Consider the following 20,464-nt stretch of genomic DNA (forward strand, 5'->3'; position numbering starts at 1 on the left):
CACCTGCAGGGCTTTGCAACTGCTTCTAATTTGGGCCAGGGCATTGTTTGGGGAAAACCCAGCAAGGTACACCTGAATTGAAAAACACATGTTCTTGATAGCCAGTAATAATAGCATAGTGTATTTTCTTGGCACCTCCATTCTGCCTTGTGTGTTTCTGGTTACTGGTTCTTTGGTGCCTTCTTCTCTGCAGCTCTGTTGTGGGGTGAGCTTCTTGAATGTAACCAGCACAGCAGACTCAGCCTATTGCAGATTTGAAGGGAGTGATGCCGCCTTACTGGAAGCAATTCATTTGCAGATTAAAAAGAAGAGCATGGAATCTCCCCATTGTAGGCATCAGCAGGGGCACAGGAAACTCAATTTCAATTCATTACAATCAACGATCAGCCAGAGGAGGACAGGCAAGGGAGCTTCCTGATATAATATGTGTCATGGCATACAGATGTGAATCTTGCAAATTCAGTATCTGCATCAGATGGAGAACCATAAGGGTGGAATTTGAGTCTTGACATCACCAAAAATGTGTTATCATTTTGATGACATCTTGGTAGGCATCTTCACCAGAACTCGGTATGTAAGAATAAAATAATTCTCTAATACTAAATCTCACTGTCGGATTTATTATTAATTTTAGCTCCTTCTCTGGAACTGTCTCTCTGAGTGCAGCCCCCCACCTGGTTGCTACATGACTATGACCATCATCTGCCCAGGAGGAGCAGCACTTTGGGAATCCACACCTTTTTAGTATTCATTCTGAATCCAATGAACCCAATACTATCTCTTGTAGAGGGAGGCAAAGACAGTTTTAGCAAAGGAATGCAAGAGCGATGAACAGATATGAGACAAGGAATTAAACCTGATCCTGAAATAAAAGGAAGTATAAGAATGATTCAAACCAACTAGGCTTGATAGTCCTTGACAGCATTTCTCCAAGTGGGGTCTGGGGACCCCTGGAGATCCCTGAGACCCTTTCAGGGCATCCATGAAGTCAAACAAATAAATAAATATTCACATTGTCTCCATTTTAATGTCTAATAGAGGAAATATCAATAAATGCAACCAACATAAACCAAAGCTCGTTGGGTCCTCCATCATTTTAAGAATGTCAAGGGAACAGAAAGTTTGAGAACCACTGCTCTGTCTAGTCTCTGTCTATGTATCAAATATTCATTCACCACTTTACAGGCTCTTTTAACCACTTGGTGCTTTTATTTCCACAAAGCATGGGAGACTGATAGTTGGGTGGACCCACTTTCACTCTGGATGAAAAGTAGAATGGAACTTCTGGTGAGGACATGGCAAGCTAGACATCCCCGAAGGAGCGAGGACAACATTATGGCAGAGATAGGTGTGTAGACTGCAGGAGCTGAGGTTTTTGCAGTTTTTTTTTAATATTTTAAATATGAACCCTAACCTTAAGCCTTACCCTAATGCAGCATCTGGAAAGGATAGCACTCCCAAACATACCGCCCAAAGTATGGATCCAATATGTAGATGACACTTTTGTCATAATACAAAAGAAACAGCTGGAAGAAACCCACAAAACCATCAGTCAGATCTTTAATGGAATACAATTCACAAGGCAAGAAGAAAACAACCACTCACTCCCATTCCTGGACATCCTCATCAGTAGAGGAAATGACGGTAAGTTAGAAACACAAGTCTACACGAAAGCTACCCACACCAACCAAGTGCTCCATTACCACAGTAACAGTCCAACCTCCCACAAGAGAAGCTCTGTAAGAACCTTATTCAGACGAGCACTTACACACTGTAGCAACCCAGAACACCAGAAAAAAGAAAAAGATAATCTGTACAGCGTCTTCCAACAAAATGGATACCCGCTCAACTTTATCAAAAAGTGCCTCACCACCCAACCCAGGGAAACTATGAAAAGGATAACACTGCCATACATCAGAAACGTATCAGAAACCGCCAACAGACTGTTACAACCACATGGCATCACTGTAGCACATAAACCAACTAAACCTCTTCAAAACATATTAAGCAAGCCAAAAGACCAAATAGCCCAAGAAGAAAAAACAGGAGTTCTTAACATCATACAATGCAAAGACTGTAACAGCCACTATGCAGCAGAATAGCAGAGCGCATCCGCAAACACCAGCTAGCAGTCAGAAGACATGATGAGAACTCCTTAATCTCACAACACATGGACAGACTCAACCACAGTTTCAACTGGGAAACTGTGAGCATCCTAGACCAAGCCAAAACCAAAAATGCCAGAGAATTCCTAGAAGCCTGGCACTCAAACAAAGCAGCCATCAACAGACACATAGAGGTCAACAACATTTACACACCATTCAAAAGAGACAATAGAAAAGCCAAAAGACCAGGACACTCCCTTGCCAGCAATCAACACCCAGATATGCAAAAATCAACACTAGGGTTAACACCAGAGGAATCATCAAAGGGCACAATACAGCCCAATCAAAGCACTTGTAAGGAGAGAACAACACCCCCACCAACAGAAGCAGGGCAAGCCACGGTATCTAGACCAAGGGCAAGGTCCACTCCCTCTTTGCACTGAAGATGTTGCCTAGTCTGGCAATGAAATGTCTGCAAGAAAACAACAAGGCTCAGAGGGCACCAAGGACTCCACAGTTCAACCCTGAGCTGCAAATATTTGCTAAGAGAAGAAAATGTCATAATTTCATTACTCCTTGCCTCTTATTAATAACTTCCTCTTGCTTAACTCAGGCCTCAGCATGATGATGTAGCATTTGGGGAAAAAAATACAGCACAGTAACCCAGCACCAGAAGACAAGATGGAGAAGACCTCCACAGCCACCATGGCTTTTCCTCTGCTGCTCAGATAGGTTGGAACAAAGGAGACCCAGACACTGCAGAAGGCCAACATGCTGAAGGTGATGAACTTGGCTTCATTGAAAGTGTCTGGTAATTTGCGGGCAAGGAAGGCCACGATGAAGCTGGTGAGGGCCAGGAGACCCATGTAGACCAGGACACAATAGAACATGGAGGACGACCCTTCATTGCATTGGAGGAGGATTTCTTCAGTGACTGAGTGCATGTCTAACTCAGGAAAGGGGGGAGAGGTTGACAACCACACCGTACAAATGCTGGCTTGGAGGAGAGAGCAGGAAAAGACAATGCAAAAGGCCAGTCTTTTCCCCACCCATCTCCGCATCCTGGATCCAGGTTTTGTAGCCATGAATGCGAGAGAAACTAGTATGGTTTTGGCTAACACACATGAAACAGCAAATGAGAAGATGATCCCAAAAGCAGATTGTCTGAGAAAGCAGGTCACTTTTCCAGGTTGCACCAGGAAGAGTAAAGAGGTGAGGAAGCAGAGCAGGATGGAGAGAAGAAGAATGTAGGTGAGATCCCGGTTGTTGGCTTTGACGATGGGACTGTCTCTATGTTTAATAAAGGACCAAAAGACAAAGGTTGTGATCAATGAGAAGGAAAGGGAAATGGAAGCTAATGCGATGCCCAGAGGTTCGGCACACGATAGGAAAGTTATCGTTTTAGGGATACATCCATCTTGGTCCTTGTTTGCATATTGATCATCAGGGCATTGGAAACAGTCATCCACATCTGAAAAATAGAGATAACCTTTTGATGTCTACTCTCATTTTTCACAAGCCCCTTCAAATGAAGATGTAAGAAGCTAAGAGTTCAAAGTGTGGTCAAGGGTAATACATTTATACTCATGAAACTTGAATGGGGGAAAGCCTATTAGCACCGAAATACGACCTGGGCTATTCCTGTGTGTTTGTGTCTGTGTGTGTCCGTGCGTGTGTATGTATACACACATACACACACACACACACACACATACATACATGCATGCATGTATGGCATCTTCCTGAAAGTAATCTACGATTGTCCTGAATATTGCAGTGATAGATTTCTTTCGGTAATCCCTTATCCAACTTCAGGCCACTCACGCCAGATGGCCCATTAAGGAAAGGATAATCGAAAAAATTATCTTTGTAAATGGAAAACCCACTCACTCCTTCTGCATTTCTATCCATATGACACAGAACAGTGCTCCAATAAGAAAAGTGTAATCAAATGAAATATGTAGCATTAGCATAAATTTCATAATAGACAAATGTACTTATACTGTGTTCAGAAACAAATAGCTTCTGTTTTTGCTTATTTAATTTAATTATTTCATTTAATTTAATTTAAGTGGCTAAATTATTATAGGGGATTTATTGCATTCTTTTGCTGTTGTTTTTTATTGGTTCAATTGCTTCCGACTCTTCGTGACTTCATGGACCAGCCCACGCCAGAGCTTCCTGTCTGTCGTCAACACCCCCGGCTCCCCCAGGGACGGGTCCGTCACCAATAGAATATCATCCGTCCACCTTGCCCTTGGTCGGCCCCTCTTCCTTTTGCCCTCCACTCTCCCTAGCATCAGCATCTTCTCCAGGGTGTCCTGTCTTCCCCTTATGCGGCCAAAGTACTTCAGTTTTGCCTTTAATGTCATTCCCTCAAATGAGCAGTCTGCCTTTATTTCCTGGAGGATGGACTGGTTTGATCTTCTTGCAGTCCAAGGCACTCTCAGGATTTTCCTCCAACACCACAGTTCAAAAGCATCGATCTTCCTTCTCTCAGCCTTCCTTATGGTCCAGCTCTCGCAGCCATATGTTACTACGGAGAACACCATTGCTTTAACTATGCGGACCTTTGTTGTCAGTGTGATGTCTCTGCTCTTAACTATTTCATCAAGATTTGTCACTGCTCTTCTCCCAAGGATTAAACATCTTCTGATTTCCTGACTGCAGTCAGCATCTGCAGTGATCTTCGCACCTAGAAATCCAATGTCTTTCACTGCCTCTACGTTTTCTCCCTCTATTTGCCAGTTATCAATCAAGCTGGTTGCCATCATCTTGGTTTTTTTGAGGTTTAGCTGCAAGCCAGCTTTTGCACTTTCTTCTTTCACCTTCATCATAAGGCTCCTCAGTTCCTCTTCGCTTTCAGCCATCAAAGTGGTATCATCTGCATATCTGAGATTCTTAATGTTTCTTCCAGCCATTATAAATACAGCCTTCGATTCCTCAAGCCCAGCATGACGCATGATGTGTTTTGTGTACATGTCGAACCGGTCGGGTGAGAGTATACAGCCCTGCCGTACTCCTTTCCCAATCTTAAACCGGTCCGTTTTTCCATGGTCTGTTCTTACTGTTGCTACCTGGTTGTTATACAGATTATTCAGGAGGCATACAAGATGACGTGGTATCCCCATACCACTAAAAACTTGCCGCAATTTGTTATGGTCCACATAGTCAAAGGCTCTGGGAATAGTCAAAAAAACAGAAATAGATGTTTCTCTTAAACTCCCTGGCTTTTTCCATTATCAAGCGGTTTTTGCAATTTGGTCCCTAGTTCCTCTGCCTTTTCCAAACCCAGCTTGTACATTTGGCAATTCTTGCTCCATGAATTGCTGGAGTCTACCTTGCAGGATCCCAGGTTCCAGGTTCCAAAGGTGTGTTGATCCTTAAAACATTGGATTCGCCGTTCACCACCAGCACCGTCGGCCACTAGCCGTTCTTTCAGCTTTGAGCTAGCTGCGTCATCACATCTGGGGCTGTTTGAACTCATCCTCTGTTCCTCCCCAGTACATTTTGACCATCTTCCAACCTGGGGTCTCATCTTCCCATGGTATACCGACATATCTCTGGTTGTACCTATCCATTTAGTTTTCATGGCAAGAATACCGGGGTGGGTTGCCATTACCTTCCCCAGGGATCGCATTTAGTCTGACCTCTCTGTCATGACCTTCCCGTCTTGGGTGGCCTTCATGGTTTAGCTCATGGCATCATTGAGGTGCAGAAGCTCCAGCACCATGACAAGGTAACGATCCTTTGCTGAAGTGTTGCATTCCAGTTCTTCTTAATTTTAATTTAGGAAAAAGATTTTAATAAACTATACATGATGTAAAGATTTGTATATATCATAGCCTACCCATGGTGTTAGAAATCTTCCCCTCTGGGCATGGAACACAATCATAGCAGCAGAATTTCTCTCCTTCCTTTTTTTTCTTCTGATTTCCGGGATGACAGTGTGCATTACAAAGGGAAAACGGAAGGACCTAGTCATAAATGTGAAAGGAGTGTCAGCCTTCCCAGGGAGACCGGACAGAACACAGGACCAGATGAGCTGATTCTACTTTACTGTAAGGCTACATCAAATCCGAAAGTGCACGTCTCCCACCATCTCTTTTTACCACCTGATATATTTGAGAGTTTGCTTTCTGAGTTTCTCTCTCTGCCTCTTATGCAGCTCAGGGTCCCCCAACCCAGCATCTGATCATTCCCCAGGAAGCATCACTTCCTCCCTGCCTGTCTCCCAAGGTCATTCCTGCATGCTATTGCAGGGCTGTCAATACGATTTTGAAAAGGGAGGGAGGGAGGGAGTCTCACTCCAAACTAAAAATTTTGATTTCTTGACCCAGATAAAGAGGACTAGAATCTTGGTGCTTAGCAAAGAAAATTTATTTAGGGGACATAGCAAATTTGGACTATACTTAGCAGCTTCAGAATATAGATAATATTTTTAAGAAGTAATAAATAGAGAGCCAGTTTGGTATAGTGCTTAAGGTGCTGAGTTAGGAACAAGGAGACTGAGAGTTCTAGTTCCGCCTTAGGCACGAAAGCCGGCTGGGTGACCTTGGGCCAGTCCCTCTCTCTCAGCCCAGGTCACCTCACAGGGTTGCTGCTGTGGGGAAAATAGGAGGAGGAAGGGGTATTATTACGTAAGTTCACCGCCTTGAGTTATTTATAGAAGTAATAAAGGCAGGACACGAAATGAAATGAAATGAAATGAAATGAAATGAAATGAAATGAAATGAAATAATGAAATGAAATGAAATGAAATGAAATGAAATACCTGTCTAGGGTATTACTTTGGAACATACCATAGTCCATATTGAACTTTCCCTCTGAGTTGGAAAGAACCCTCTGACACAAGAGTAAGAGATCTGATATAATATCTCCTGATTCTCTCCCTAGTGGGCCCCTTTTGAGTCATGATAGGGAAGTCCTCAGAATCATAATCTTTCCTGCTGGCTCTTTCTCCACAGGGTAAAAAAGACATAGGAATCGGAGACTTCCCAGCCCAGTTCCACATTTCCAAATTCCACGCACAGGTGAGAAGAATTTCCCTCCCATTAGGGGCTTTCCTTTCCCTTGGTTTCTGATGGCCTCTTGCCAGAAGGAATTTTGGAGATGGCAACCTGCTTGAAACAGCAGCGTTGCCTGGTAGACCATGCTAGAAATTTCCTCCTCATTTCTAGCTTCCAGGTACAACAAAAAGGATGGTAAAAAAGGGGCATCTAATAAGATAAGCCCAAACTCCCACCTGATTGAAATCCTGATGCCAGACAATCTCATCTTCATTAAAGATTATAATTTTTCCCCCTGGAGCATCTGGATCCAGCATTCCCACTTTCACTCTCTGGAAGGAGCTGTTGGGAAAAGTGACTCTGTTCATGAGGTCAAATCCACCTTTCACCTCCCCTTTATCATTAAAGGACACAAGTTCTCCAGCCGAGTTGTTAAATGAAATGCCTTGAACAAATGGGTGGAGCTGATGAAAAGAAAATACAGAACGAGGTAATTAAGGAAGAGTTGAACGATTGGAAAAGAACTTACATTAAAAGTATTTCTTCCTGCTGATCATGACAGAACAAAGAGCTTTTTGGACCTAGGAGTAGGAGTGGTCACAATGAAATATAAAAAGCTTTTCCAGCTTCAGGTAGGTGCTGTGCTGTGATCTCCCCAAATCTCACTACAAAAGGACTTGCATTTTGACACCTGATCACGAAGAGAAGACTGAAAGTATTTCTGGTTGTGTACTCATCAGTTTGTTGTGAATAAGTTACCTGCCAGGATTGGAGATCTGGAAGTTCAGACCTACGATCACCCACCGTAGTTCGGTGCCTGGATCTGTATAAGGAGAGGTCATGCCAGGAATGAGCCACGGCATAAACCCCATTATAGATACTGTAGCTGTGGCCCGTCATGCTCATTTCAAACTGAGATCCAGGAAGGGTCTCCAGGTTCTCCTCCCCAGTGCATGGATCACCATCCCCCATGACCTTGTCTGGGTCTGGGAAAGAACAGTCAAAGGCATCCTCCCAGAAATCCTTACGAAAACCATCTTCTTTGTTACTATTAGGTTTTACGGTGTGAAGAAAATCTTTAAAGGCCAGAATGTCTTTTGAGTGAGTAGTAAAAGACAGAGATCCATAAAATAATTCAAGATCCCAGCTCTTTTGAAAACCTATTAGTATGAAGTCTGTCTCAGATGTCATGATCCATACCTTCCGAAATTTCATCTTCTCAATATAGTCAGGATCTTGTAGATATAAAACAGTTCTGAGCCATGAAATTGTCAAAGATGCTCCATAGATGAGAAACACAGTTATGTTCTCATTGGTAAAATGCATATAAATATCTGCACCAAGGCCAGCATATTCATGCGTTTTATCCAAATGAGCTATTTGTGGGATTCGTTGTATAAATGCTGAACACATTCCTTTCTCAGAAAGTAAAGGCTCGATAGTCTGCAAGAAATGATCTCCACTGTTATTATCCACAGCAAAAATCCCAATCCATGACCATCTAAAGTACTGAAGCAGTTGGATAATCCCCACAAATTCATTGTCTTCATTGGGAACCATGGAGTAAAAGGGAAACAGCCGAGGGTTATGGTTCTTCTCTGAGACAGATGAGCCATAGGAGAACTAAAAGTCATGCACGGTGTACAAGATGAGTGAGGATCAAGAGAAATAGGAAATTAAATGAAGGAACATTTCATTTCGTTTATTCCAATATCTTATTCATAACTTTTATGAAATACGTGAATATGATATAATTTTATGCATGTTTATTTTGATCAATCACATCTGGGCTTTCCCCACCTTTCTGACTGCAAATGTATTCGTAGACTGAGAAGAATGGAGCGGATCCCCAGTCTCCACCCTCTGAAGCGTCTTACCTGTGGAATCTTATAGACACCTGCAATTTCTGCGATATTAGAGAACGTCTCAGAGCCAAGTCCTCCAATGATGGCTATGAGATGTTTATTCCTATCACATTTATAGCTGGGCACAAATCTCTGGGATTTGAAGAGCAGGTCCAAAAGTGTCCAATGGGTCATCCTTGCATCATTATAGCTGTCATAGCCAAGGGTTGTATTGGACAAGAGCTGGGGATCTTTGTTGACCTCCTCTATAGCAAATGCCAAGACAAGGAGGTGCTGGTAGAACTTTGTCAACACACTAGAAATAGAATCAATTGTCTCTTTAAGAAGTTAACGTCAAACTGCACAATACCTTTCCATCAAGATTCTGTTCTAACTTAAAGTTGACAAGGATGTGTTTGTGCAGACACTTTCCTTTCCACAATAAATACAACTTAGGGTACGGGTAAATGACGCCATTTGGGCTCTCCAATTATTTGGATAACCATGCAGTGTTCTCTTGGCAAGAGGAAGGAAAGGGTCTCCTATCAGGACATTGCGCCTCTATTGGAAAAGGAGGTTGATTCTCTTTCTCCACACCATTTTCAGATCGCCTTAGAATCCATTAATATTTTGGCTGACTTGAAAAAGGGATTTGTCAGATTCCAAACAAAGAGATAAGAATCAATGGATGTTCTTTCTATTGTTCTATTCTATGTGAGATATCATTGCAAATTCTTCTCAAATTATCTGAACATCCCCCCTACCCCACCCTGTCAATCCATTTAAGGCAGATCTATTCCGTATGTCTGCTGACACATACACATTGCTCATCTTTTGCTGAAATAGAGTTTGTCCATTTTCTTTATCATTATATGAGAACAAACTCCATAACTGTCCTAGAGGCAAACACTAGTCAATATTTTGAACTTCTTAATTTAACATGCATCACTTATACTTTTTAGCTTTGAAAAATGAGAGAGTGTATGAAGTGAGTAGAAATAATGTCTTACTGTGGAACCTCAAAGAGATTCTGGGAAGGATGCTCCTGGAATGAAATTTCATTGTAAAAGTATAAGGTATACGAAACCATCCCACCAATGATGAGATCGCCAGGCTGAAACCACTCATGTGGAACAGGGAAGGCATCGCCCTCTTGGCACGGCAGATTAGCTTCTTTGCCCCAAATAGGAAGCAACGGGTGCAATGAAATCAGAAGAAATAACATTTGATGAATAACAGGTTTACTTTTTCTTTCTATGTATAGATTTTGAGAGCCAGTTTGGGTTCTAATCCTGACTTGGCACAAAGCCAGCTGGGTAACCTGGGGCAGTCACTTTCTCTCAGCCTTACGAAGAATGCAATGACAAACCACTTCTAAAAACCCTTGCCACAAAAACTTCAGGGACTTGTCCAGGCAATTTCTGAGAATCGGACACAATTGAATGGATTAAAAAAAATGTGTAGATTAAAAGTTGTCTGACTCACAGAGTACCCAATGGCTTAGTCCGATGTTTGTCGAGAGGATGGGAAAGACGAATGCTTGTATCATCAGGGTTATTAAGCTAGGACTTGACATCTAGCAGAGATTGCCAGCAGCCTGTCTTTCAATCTGCATCATGAGGTTGAAAGGAGAGAGACCTGGCCTTCTCTCTTTCTTTCCCCATCTCCATTGTGCAGAGGATATTTATAAAGGCTTTCAGACTGGTGCCCTGAATGTTTACCACTTTATTCTGTCTGTTGTAAATCCATTGGGACTTGGGCTAGTTGAAGAAATTACATGGATTTGACCAATTCCAGGGGGAGTTGGTTAATTCTTAAGGGTTAACATTCTTTGCTGGCAAATATTTTGAGGTTTGGGAACAAAGTCCCGTCTGCTTCTTGTATCTGAGCAAGTAGAGAAATATGTGTTAGTCTAGTCACATTTTTTTATGCTCGGGGTACAGATAATATGGGAGTTGTTGATCAGCAGATTCTTCACCAAACTCACAGGTTCAAATTTTTCAAACAAATGTTAAGAGTTTTAGTTCAAATAAATGAAAGAGAAAGAGGTGGGGGGGGGGGCTGAAGAGATGGGATTAGGTCTACGGAAAGCCTGAATCAGGCTAGTTGTATACAAAAAAGCATTGTTTTGAGCCTCGGCATGAACCAAAACTGGCTTTAGATTAAAAATTGAGCTCTTGCTTTGAGTAGCCATGGCAAAAAGTGTCTCTCTCAATTTGAGGAAAAAGTGCAGAAATGGGAAATTAAGTGGTGGGCTTAAAATACTCACTTCCCCCTTTATCCTCCTGTTGGAATAGTCTATTTTGTGGCAAAGTATTAGCATAATAAAGCACATGAAATGACTGAGAAATTGAGTATCATCTTTGGATATGCAGTACGTATATGAGTAAGTGGTGTCCATCAGTGAGGGATGATTTTTGAGCTGTCAGCCCTTTGATCACAAGTCTCTTCTCCTTGTAAGTAAGTAACACAAAGTGTCCATCTTGCTGCCTTCTTGCTGCTGAGGTAGGCTAAAGCCAGCTCAAGGTAGGGATTTCCAAGGGAAAAGGGAGTCACCCTTCCTATGCAAATGTTCTGGTTTGATTGGTGACCTGCTGAGCAACATTTAGCCATTGCAGAACCATCCCTTCCCTCTGGTCATCAGATTCTGTTCCCCCACGGTCATTTCTCATTTGCTGCTTGAGATAACAGATCACTGCTTCAGTTCTTGTTAGTGCTGCAGTTTCCCTTCTCCTCCTCCTTCTACTTTTTCTCCTGCTCCTGCTCCTTGTGTCAGGAAATCTAAAGTGTAAAACTGGAGTTGTAGCATACCTGGCCACCCAACCAGGGTCTTGGATGAGAACATGGGTGGGGAAGAAACTGGCATTTCCTTTTGTCTTTTTTGGCTGTCTTCTTCTTTTTGCCTGGAATTTTTAGTCCCACCTAGAGTCTAATTTAAATCATAAGATCTCTACTCATTGTTTTCACTTACAGTAGACAAAATAATTTTGGTTCCCACAGAATGCTGTTTATTTTGTATGGTTACTGCTAAGAACTTTTAGGAAAAGTTTCAATATTCCATATTTGTCTGGACCCTTATTTGGTGCTTTACTTTCTTCATTCAATATCTTATTTCATTTTTTGCTGTTGATTTCAAAGTCTTAACTTCTTAAGCTCATAGGTAATTTTCTTTTGTTCAGAAATGAAGATAGACTCACCAGGTGGTTTTTCAAACTTGTCATTTCAAAGATCTCCAAAGAGAGCTTTAAGATGGTTCGATAAGCAATTTCTGAAAGTGATTAGAAGCAAGGTTAGCAAACTTTGTGTCCTTTAAAAAGCTCCATGTTTGTGACCTTGATGATCCCTTTGCCTGCCAATATTCAAACCCATCAGGGGACCACTGTCCTGTGGTCTCTTCATGAGGAGCAGCCATCTGCAGCACATGTGGGTGACCTCCTGGCCTCTCCTTGTCCAGAGAGGTTCCAAACAACTAGTTTACTCACCAGTTTATTAGTCTTTGCCATGGTTGTTGTCTCCACTCTCCCAGAGACTCCACTGGAAGTCTTCTGGTTGTCTTTTTCAAATAAGCACTTGTATGGTGTGACTGGCAAACTCTCCTCCTTTTCCCAAGTTAGACTGGAGTTCAGCTCTTGAAGAAATTATTCTACAATGGAATGAGTGTCAAATTTCACATTTTATTCTGTCCTAGTCTATATATGCTCCTGGCCTTCACAAGCGTCATCGTGGCTTTATTTGAACACAATTTACCTGACAGCTTCAATGAAGCCAAGTGCATCACCTTCAGCATGTTAGTGTTTTGCAGCGTTTAGATATCCTTTCTTCCCACCTACTTGAGCTCCAAGGGGAAAGACATGGTGGCCATGGAGGTCTTCTCCATTTTGACCTCCAGTGCTGGGTTACTGGCTTTCATCTTTTTCCCTAAATGCTACATCATTGTGCTGAAACCTCATGTGAATGACAGAGAACAATTAATTAGGAGAAAATAATCTAGTCTCTGTTTTCTCTTGTAATTGTATTGTTGCATGACAGGGAAAGGCACCATCAAAACAAATATTACAATTTTTCATCGTATTGATGTTTCAGTGAATTGAGTATTCAGTCACAGATTCTGAGCTTATCTTGGGTTTTGGTGTAAAGTAAGTATTTACGAAATACGTAAGTATGAGGTCATTCATTAAAAAAATCTATTTATTTATTAAACCAAGAATAAATTATCCCCATTTATAAAAATGAAGCAAAAAAGGCAGAAAACCTTATACCCACTCTCACTAATGATGTTCTCTAGTTGAATAATGAAGAATTTGCAGTTAAACAACCAAGCTCAGAGAGCACCAAGAACTCCACAAAAATCAATAAGTCAGGGTAATATGCTGCTATGGGTGCTGTAACAATTAAGGGGTATATATTAAATGGGAAAAAATCCCTCCTCAAACATACTGCACTTTAGACTCTTTTTTTTTAACTGTTCCTGGTAGGCTGTAGTTAGCAGAACTAAAAGCCAGAACATTTTGGATGTTCTGAGTCCAGAAGTGTCTTACTACTTACTAACCCATGGGGTGGGTAGGCAAAGCTAGTACCTTATGAATTCTGGGGGCCTTGGCAGACTGGATGGCAACATGACAGCCCTGGTGGTGTGGAGGAGCAGCCTAACGGTTCCCTGACCCCTGGTGGCTCAGCAGAACTCAGCAAACTCCAGCATAGCTGAGTCAGCTCCGCAACGCGGCACCCTTGCGGTGAGGAGCAGCAGACCTGGCGTCTTCTCTGGTCTGTGGGCCCCAGCAGTGGAGTGGCTGATGATAGGGGGCAATGAGTGTTTTGGACTTTAGGCCCTGGTGCCAGAACCCCCCTGGATGAAGATCTTGGAGGTGAGGGGGGCGGTGAGCCTTTATGGTTTCTGGCCCCTTACCGCAGCCCCTAAGACAGGGGAAGGGGAATTCAGAGGGGCTGGGTCAGCGGTTTCCAGCTGCAGAAGGGACATAATAACTGTGATGGGCATTGGTGTGTAGGCCCCAGTGGTGGATATCTGTCCTGATTTGCTTAGCACCTACTTCCCCTTAGATGTTAGTATTGCACACTCTCCACTGTCCTACTTTGGCCCCCTGCTCTCCCCCCAAAACTCTTCTGCTGGGACGTGTGTGTTCTGATTTGGGCCAGGAACATGCTTTTGGATTTCACCCATACAAGGACTGCTCCAAGCCAGCTGTTCCATGTAGAAAATACAGTAGCTCTGCAAGGAACATTTGGCACATGCTAATATACATACTGAATGCAGAGATGGGACGATTCAGTGCGTGGGCTTCTCCAAGTTCTTATGAGTACTGATATGAGCCATTCAGCATCACCAGGAAAACAATACCTAACAGATTTCAAAGACAAAATGGAGAAATTAACAGAGAAGAAGCAACAGCCTACGAGATATCAAGTGAAACCTAAATCAAATTGCAGAATGAGTGGAAACGTGATGCATCCAAGCCCATGAGATGGAACTGACTTGTAACAAAGCATAGAAAAATATCTATCTATATCTATCTATCTATGTATCTATGTATCTATGTATCTATCTATCTATCTATCTATCTATCTATCTATCTATCTATCGTCAGGTTGAATCTCAAAGGGACTCCTTCATTTGTTCCAGAAAATGTCTGTTAAGAGGGATGTTCTTAGGTTTTAAGTGGAAAACCAAAGTTCTCTTGGCTTTCTGTAACTAACAATAATAATAATTAATATGTATTGGACCACACAGGTAATTTAGTCAAAGCCCTGTTCAGACAGGATTTGCCAGAGAAAGTCTGTATATAAACTCAAAATATCTCATCATCAATATCACAGTATTTCTTTGTGATTTGGGGCAAGCAGTTTCTTTTTTTAAAAAAAAAATTATTAGAATTTTACAATACCATAAAAGCATAAAAATGAAAAAAGAAAAGAAAAGAAAGAAGAAAGAAGTGAAAGAAAGAAAGAAAAGATAGCATTATGACTTCCACCCTTCTTGCTATTGAGTAATTACCATCTTACTCTTTCCCCTCCCTCTTTAACCCTTTTTATTCCCTAAATCTATAAATTGTCAGTTCAGTCAGTTCAGAAAAGGACACACTATTTTCAGCAAGGTAAGGCTTTATTAATTTGAGCTGCATTCCACCTTTCTGACCAAAAGACATCTGATAGGTCTTCTTCATGAGCCACACCATGGGAGCCCAAATGTGGAAATTGTCTGAGCTATTTTTTTTTCTCTTTAAGATAGGAGAAATAAAAGAAATCCTTACGCTGCATGTGTCTGTTTCTTTGTTTGTTTGTTTGGTCGGGGGTAGGCAGGTATACAAAAGTTATCAACAACAACGCAAGAAAAATGATTGTATCATCTCCTTGAAGGCCAACATACTTTAGATTTCAGAAACAATCTTCATTTGGATTGTGACTGGTCTATAAAGGCCTTCTTCCTCCTTGTTTAATTTCTTCCATTCATCACATTCAGGGAAAGATTTTGAACAATGCCAAACTGGATAGATCCTTGCATTTCTGTCTTTCAAGAGAATATTATTATATCTATCTATCTATCCACAGTATCTATCTATCCATATCTATCTATTGTGTATCTTCTTTCTTTCTTTCTTTCTTTCTTTCTTTCTTTCTTTCTTTCTTTCTTTCTTTCTTTTCTTTTTTTGAAACCATAGTCAATTTCTGGATTTCTCCATAAACCTGTACTTTTCTCCCAGGCACTTATCATCCAATTAGTTATTTTATACATTGTCTCCGCTTGAATGCTTCGGTATGATGCCTATGCCTGAATACTTCTGTAGTATATTCCTATGCTTCTAAACTTACCTTCTGAATATCCCTATACGATTTGTTTTTTCCTCTAATGATCATCCTCTATTCCTTTCAGTCATGTTAGATTTTCTTCTCACAAAATTCATTAAAAAGTGCACAATACTTCTATGGCTCCATCTCTCTCTCCCTCTCTCTCTCTTTCTCTCTCTCATCCACCATGCGATATATTCTTCTAAAACGATTTCTGTGGGTCTGTCTTTACTCTGATCTTTCTATGCTGAGAACCTGATCACATCAATGTAATTTTTCCTGGATTGAAGTGTGGAAATTTTACCCATTTACTAATGCAATTTAATAACTATTTCTCTGTGTGTATGAATTTAAAATTGTGCCTGGAATTAAAAAAAAAACTGTATGAAAAATAAGTTATTCTTGCTAATATGTTGCAATAAATGCAATTTGTGTGCATATTTTCCAAAACAGATGTTTGCAAACAACTTCACCTAACGTAACTGTGCCTACTTTCACCTAGATATGTTTTTGGGAATGTTTTTCTTTAATTTATGCTTTTTGCATGCAATTGACCTAATAAATATATTTTATGCATTTTTAAAGCAGAAAACTGTCCCAGAGTTAGAAAAAGGCATTTTTGTATGTGCATATGTTGAGAAGATGCAAATTTGGCCTTCAGTTCTATAGAAATAATTTGTTCTAAAATTGTAAACCGTAGGAGAGATATTTTTTAATCAATTACATTGCTGAAAACATTGTGAGACCCTGACTATCAAGAACATTTTCCATAGCATGAAACTCTGCACAAGTATATAAAAAAAGATACAAAGAAAAAAGAATCAGATGGTCTTTCCAGCAGAAAGTACCACACGGTATGATAATTTCATCTATTCCAGAATTTTCTGCAAAATAATTAATTAACTCCATTGGCAGAATGGTGACAAAATCCTACCAGCATGTTCTTGCCTTGGTATATGCTGTGAAGGAGGTCAGTGAGAATCCACACACATTGCCCAATGTCATACTTGGCTTCCACATCTGTGACAATTAGCACAATCCAAGGATGACCTATCGAACCACTTTGGACCTTCTCTTCAATTCTCAAAAATGTGTCCCCAGATATAAATGTGGCAGCAGGAAAACCCTCCTGGGTGTCATTGGGGGACTTGGGACTGACACCTCCTTCCATACTGCAGACATCGTAAGTCTATACAAACTTCCCCAGGTAGGATATGGGTTATGATGTTGATAAATCCAATAGTCATTCTGAGTGTCAATTTTTGCTTCTGGAGAAGGGAGGGAGGTGGCCAGTAAATAAATGAATCCTCCAGTGCTGCCTTACTGGGATGTATCTTCTCCCCAAAATGCTTCTTCATTCTGCTGAGGCCAGAACTTAACAGCAGGCACCCACTAATTAAACAAAATAATTAAATCATGCCCACATATAGACACACACAGAGAGAGAGAAACTGTATGTCCAGGAGGAGCACTTTGGGATAATTTTACTTTGTTTGTCTTTTAAGATTAATCCCAGTTTTTTATTTTTTTTATTTTGAAACAGACGTTCAGTGCAATGCTCATACATTTTGGGTCTCAATTCGACTTCCAAACATCACATCAGATTCCAACCCATAAAAACCTCCTGACCTACTAAAGTCTTTTTTTTTAAATTACTTTATAAAAAATCATGCCTCATTCCTAGATTGTGGTTTAAAATCTCTTCCCAGTTGTACTCCCACCTTATCATTCCTGCTTTTCAAAATATGCTCAAAGATTATTTAACTCATTAAATGATTTTCACATTAGTTTTATGTTTAAAATAAAGTTTTAGTTTTATTAGGATTTATGATACATATTTAGATAGATAGATAGATAGATAGATAGATAGATAGATAGATAGATAGATAGATAGATAGATAGATAGATAGATAGATAGATAGGAGCTGGCAAGCTGAAAACCTTAGCATTGGCCTTTATCTTCACAGATTTTTCCTGAAAACAGTATGTTTTCATGGCCCAAGGCATGTTTAGAAATAGAGCATCTCATCTTATCAACCAAAAGGAAAAGTGCTTAAGAATATTCAGTACTACCTTGGTCTCTATAGTGGTTGATGGGGAGAAGATGATCAACAATTTGCATTTATTTAAATGGATGTTTTTTGTCCAGATAGGACCATCTGGAGAAACAATCTATGAATGTGGAAGTCCCTTCATCGTATCTATTTTGTGAGAGCGTCCAAATAAGGCCCTCAGCCTTGCAAACATGTCCAGCACTGGAAGCTTGTTGACTTTGGCCTAATCCAGCTCCTAATATTTTAATGCAGATGATGAAGAAAATGGTTTTGGGTCAAGACCTGGAATATCTAAATGGCTAGAATTCAGACTAGCTGGTGACAGATCCTCTGCTGGAAATCTCAGGGTAGGATTCCTGTAACGTTCTTTTTCTGAAACTGTCTTTCTGAGTGCAGTCTTCTACCTGGTTGCTAGATGACTATGGCCATCATATGCCCAGGAGCTGTACTTTGGGAATCCACACCTTTGTAGTATTTTGGATTCCGAATCCAAGGAACCCAATACTAGCTCTTGTGGAGGGAGGCAGAGTTCGTGATAGCAAAGGAATGCAGGAGCAATTATGAGACAACTAAGAAACCTCATTCTGACAAAGAAGGAGGTATAAGAAAGACTCAAAACCAGCATGATTGATCCTCTATGGCAGCAGTTCTCAACATGTGGTCTGAGGACACCTGTGGATCCCTGAGACCCTTTCAGCGGATCCATGAAGTCAAATAAATAAATATTTATAATGTTTCCAATTCAATTTCTAATACAGGAAGTATTGATAGATACAACCAACATAAAGGAAACCTCTTTGGGGTCCTCAGTCATTTATAAAAATGTCAAGGACCAAAATGTTTGGGAGCCACTGCCCTATGGTAAAAGAGAGGACAAAGGAAATTCTGGCAGGATTTCAAGATTCTGTCATTAAACCTTGCAACAATAAAATAGAGTTCTAAAAGTCTCTTTCCTGGCTTAGCCTACCCTGAAAGGCTGACATCCATCTGTCTCTCTATTGCATGTCAGTTCTCTATCTATCATCTATGTCTGTCTGTCTGTCTGTCAGTCTGTCTGTCTGTCTGTCAGTCAGTCAGTCAGTCAGTCAGTCTATCTATCTATCTATCTATCTATCTATCTATCTATCTATCTATCTATCTATCTATCTATCTAATTTCTATCTATATCTATCTATCTATCTAATCTATCATCTACCTATCATATCCATCTATCATTTCTCTGTTTGATTGGCTGTTCTCTCTCTCTTTCCCTCTCTCTTATCTATCTATCTATCTATCTATCTATCTATCTATCTATCTATCTATCCATCATCTATCCATTGACATATTTAGAGACTCTTTTAACCACTTGATACTTAATATTCCCACAAAGCTTGGGAGACTGATAGTTAGGTGGACCAACTTTAATTCTACTTATAAAGTTATAAACAGACTAACGGTCCAGATGGATTTGAAGTAAGATATTGGAATTAATTAAAACAATCCTTTCATGGGAAATGAATGTTGTTTTGAATTCTGGATTAAAAAAAATAGAATGGACAATTTAGACTTCCTGGAATTGGGCAAATCACTATAATTTGTTCACCTACTCAAGCCTCTGAAGGCTTTACAGAAAGATGTGAAAAACAGAAAGCAAGTCTGAAAAGAGTCAAAATCTAAACCCAGTTCTGTGGAGATCTGGGATAGTAAGGAGAGACCAACACTGCTATTCAGGTTTGTTTCTTCTGCTGTCTTTTGCTGCTTTTAATCAGAAAACACTTCAGATTTCAGATTTTCTTAGTCAGTATTGAAACATGCCATTGTTTCCCTGTTGAAGTTCAGTTTAGATAGATGCTTTTATCTCAAAAGGTGCATCTGGAATCATCCATTTTTGAAATCCAGTAGGCTGTCTCGACTTCTACTCTTTGTGCTGCAGATATGTTCTTCCTTCTGATGTTTCCCGTGATCAAAGTGAATACGTTGAATTGCTTGGTGGCTAATCCTTTCCCAGTTCTGCATGAATGGCACCAGCCAGCGGATCTCTTAATTGGAGGGATGGTTTCTCAGATTCTACATGTTTCCAATGAACACTGCTTTGATGAATACCCATCACATAGTATATTTGAGATTACAAAGTAAGCAAATATCCAGATTCATCTAATTGGACTTTGTCCCTCCTTGGCTCTTACAAATCACAACCCTTGTTTCTGTGAGTAACCAAATGATCCAAGCAGATGAGAACCTTCTTAGCCACTCTTTTTCCTCAGTTTCTGCATTAGTTCTAATGCTCTACCAAGTGTGAATGCTGCTCTCCCACTATAAATGATCCTTTTATTTTAAAAAGATGTCATGAAACTGTGAGGAGCAATTTAGAAAGCTGTTTTAGCTTTGCTAATAAATACAGTAGCTAGATTATGAAGACATGGTTGAAGATTTCAGGTGAACAGATCACAAAGGCAGTAGGCTACAGAAAGGGCATCTGGAATTCCTGTGGGTTCTGTACTGATCCCTTCTATCCTCTGATTTTTAATACATTTTCATGAGCAGCCTTAGGCTCATCCTTTCTGTCTTTGTCCCACAAGCATATACTCTCTTCTTGGTTTACCTCCTAGTAGGATGCATCTTGCTAGGTGCTAGTATTTTCTTCCTACCTCATCGATTTCTCTCAATAC

General features: G+C 40.6%; 1 gene segment (V, D, J or C); it reads left to right on the plus strand.

Moving 5' to 3' along the window:
- Positions 1 to 20,464, plus strand: part of LOC134497233 (Ig mu chain C region membrane-bound form-like) — a 440,887-nt gene that overhangs the window by 186,934 nt on the left and 233,489 nt on the right. The window contains 1 exon segment of the C gene segment in view: positions 15,492 to 15,502. Coding sequence covers positions 15,492 to 15,502 — 11 coding nt within the window.

This window comes from Candoia aspera, chromosome 4, assembly GCF_035149785.1.
Source record: "Candoia aspera isolate rCanAsp1 chromosome 4, rCanAsp1.hap2, whole genome shotgun sequence".
Taxonomy (NCBI): domain Eukaryota; kingdom Metazoa; phylum Chordata; class Lepidosauria; order Squamata; family Boidae; genus Candoia; species Candoia aspera.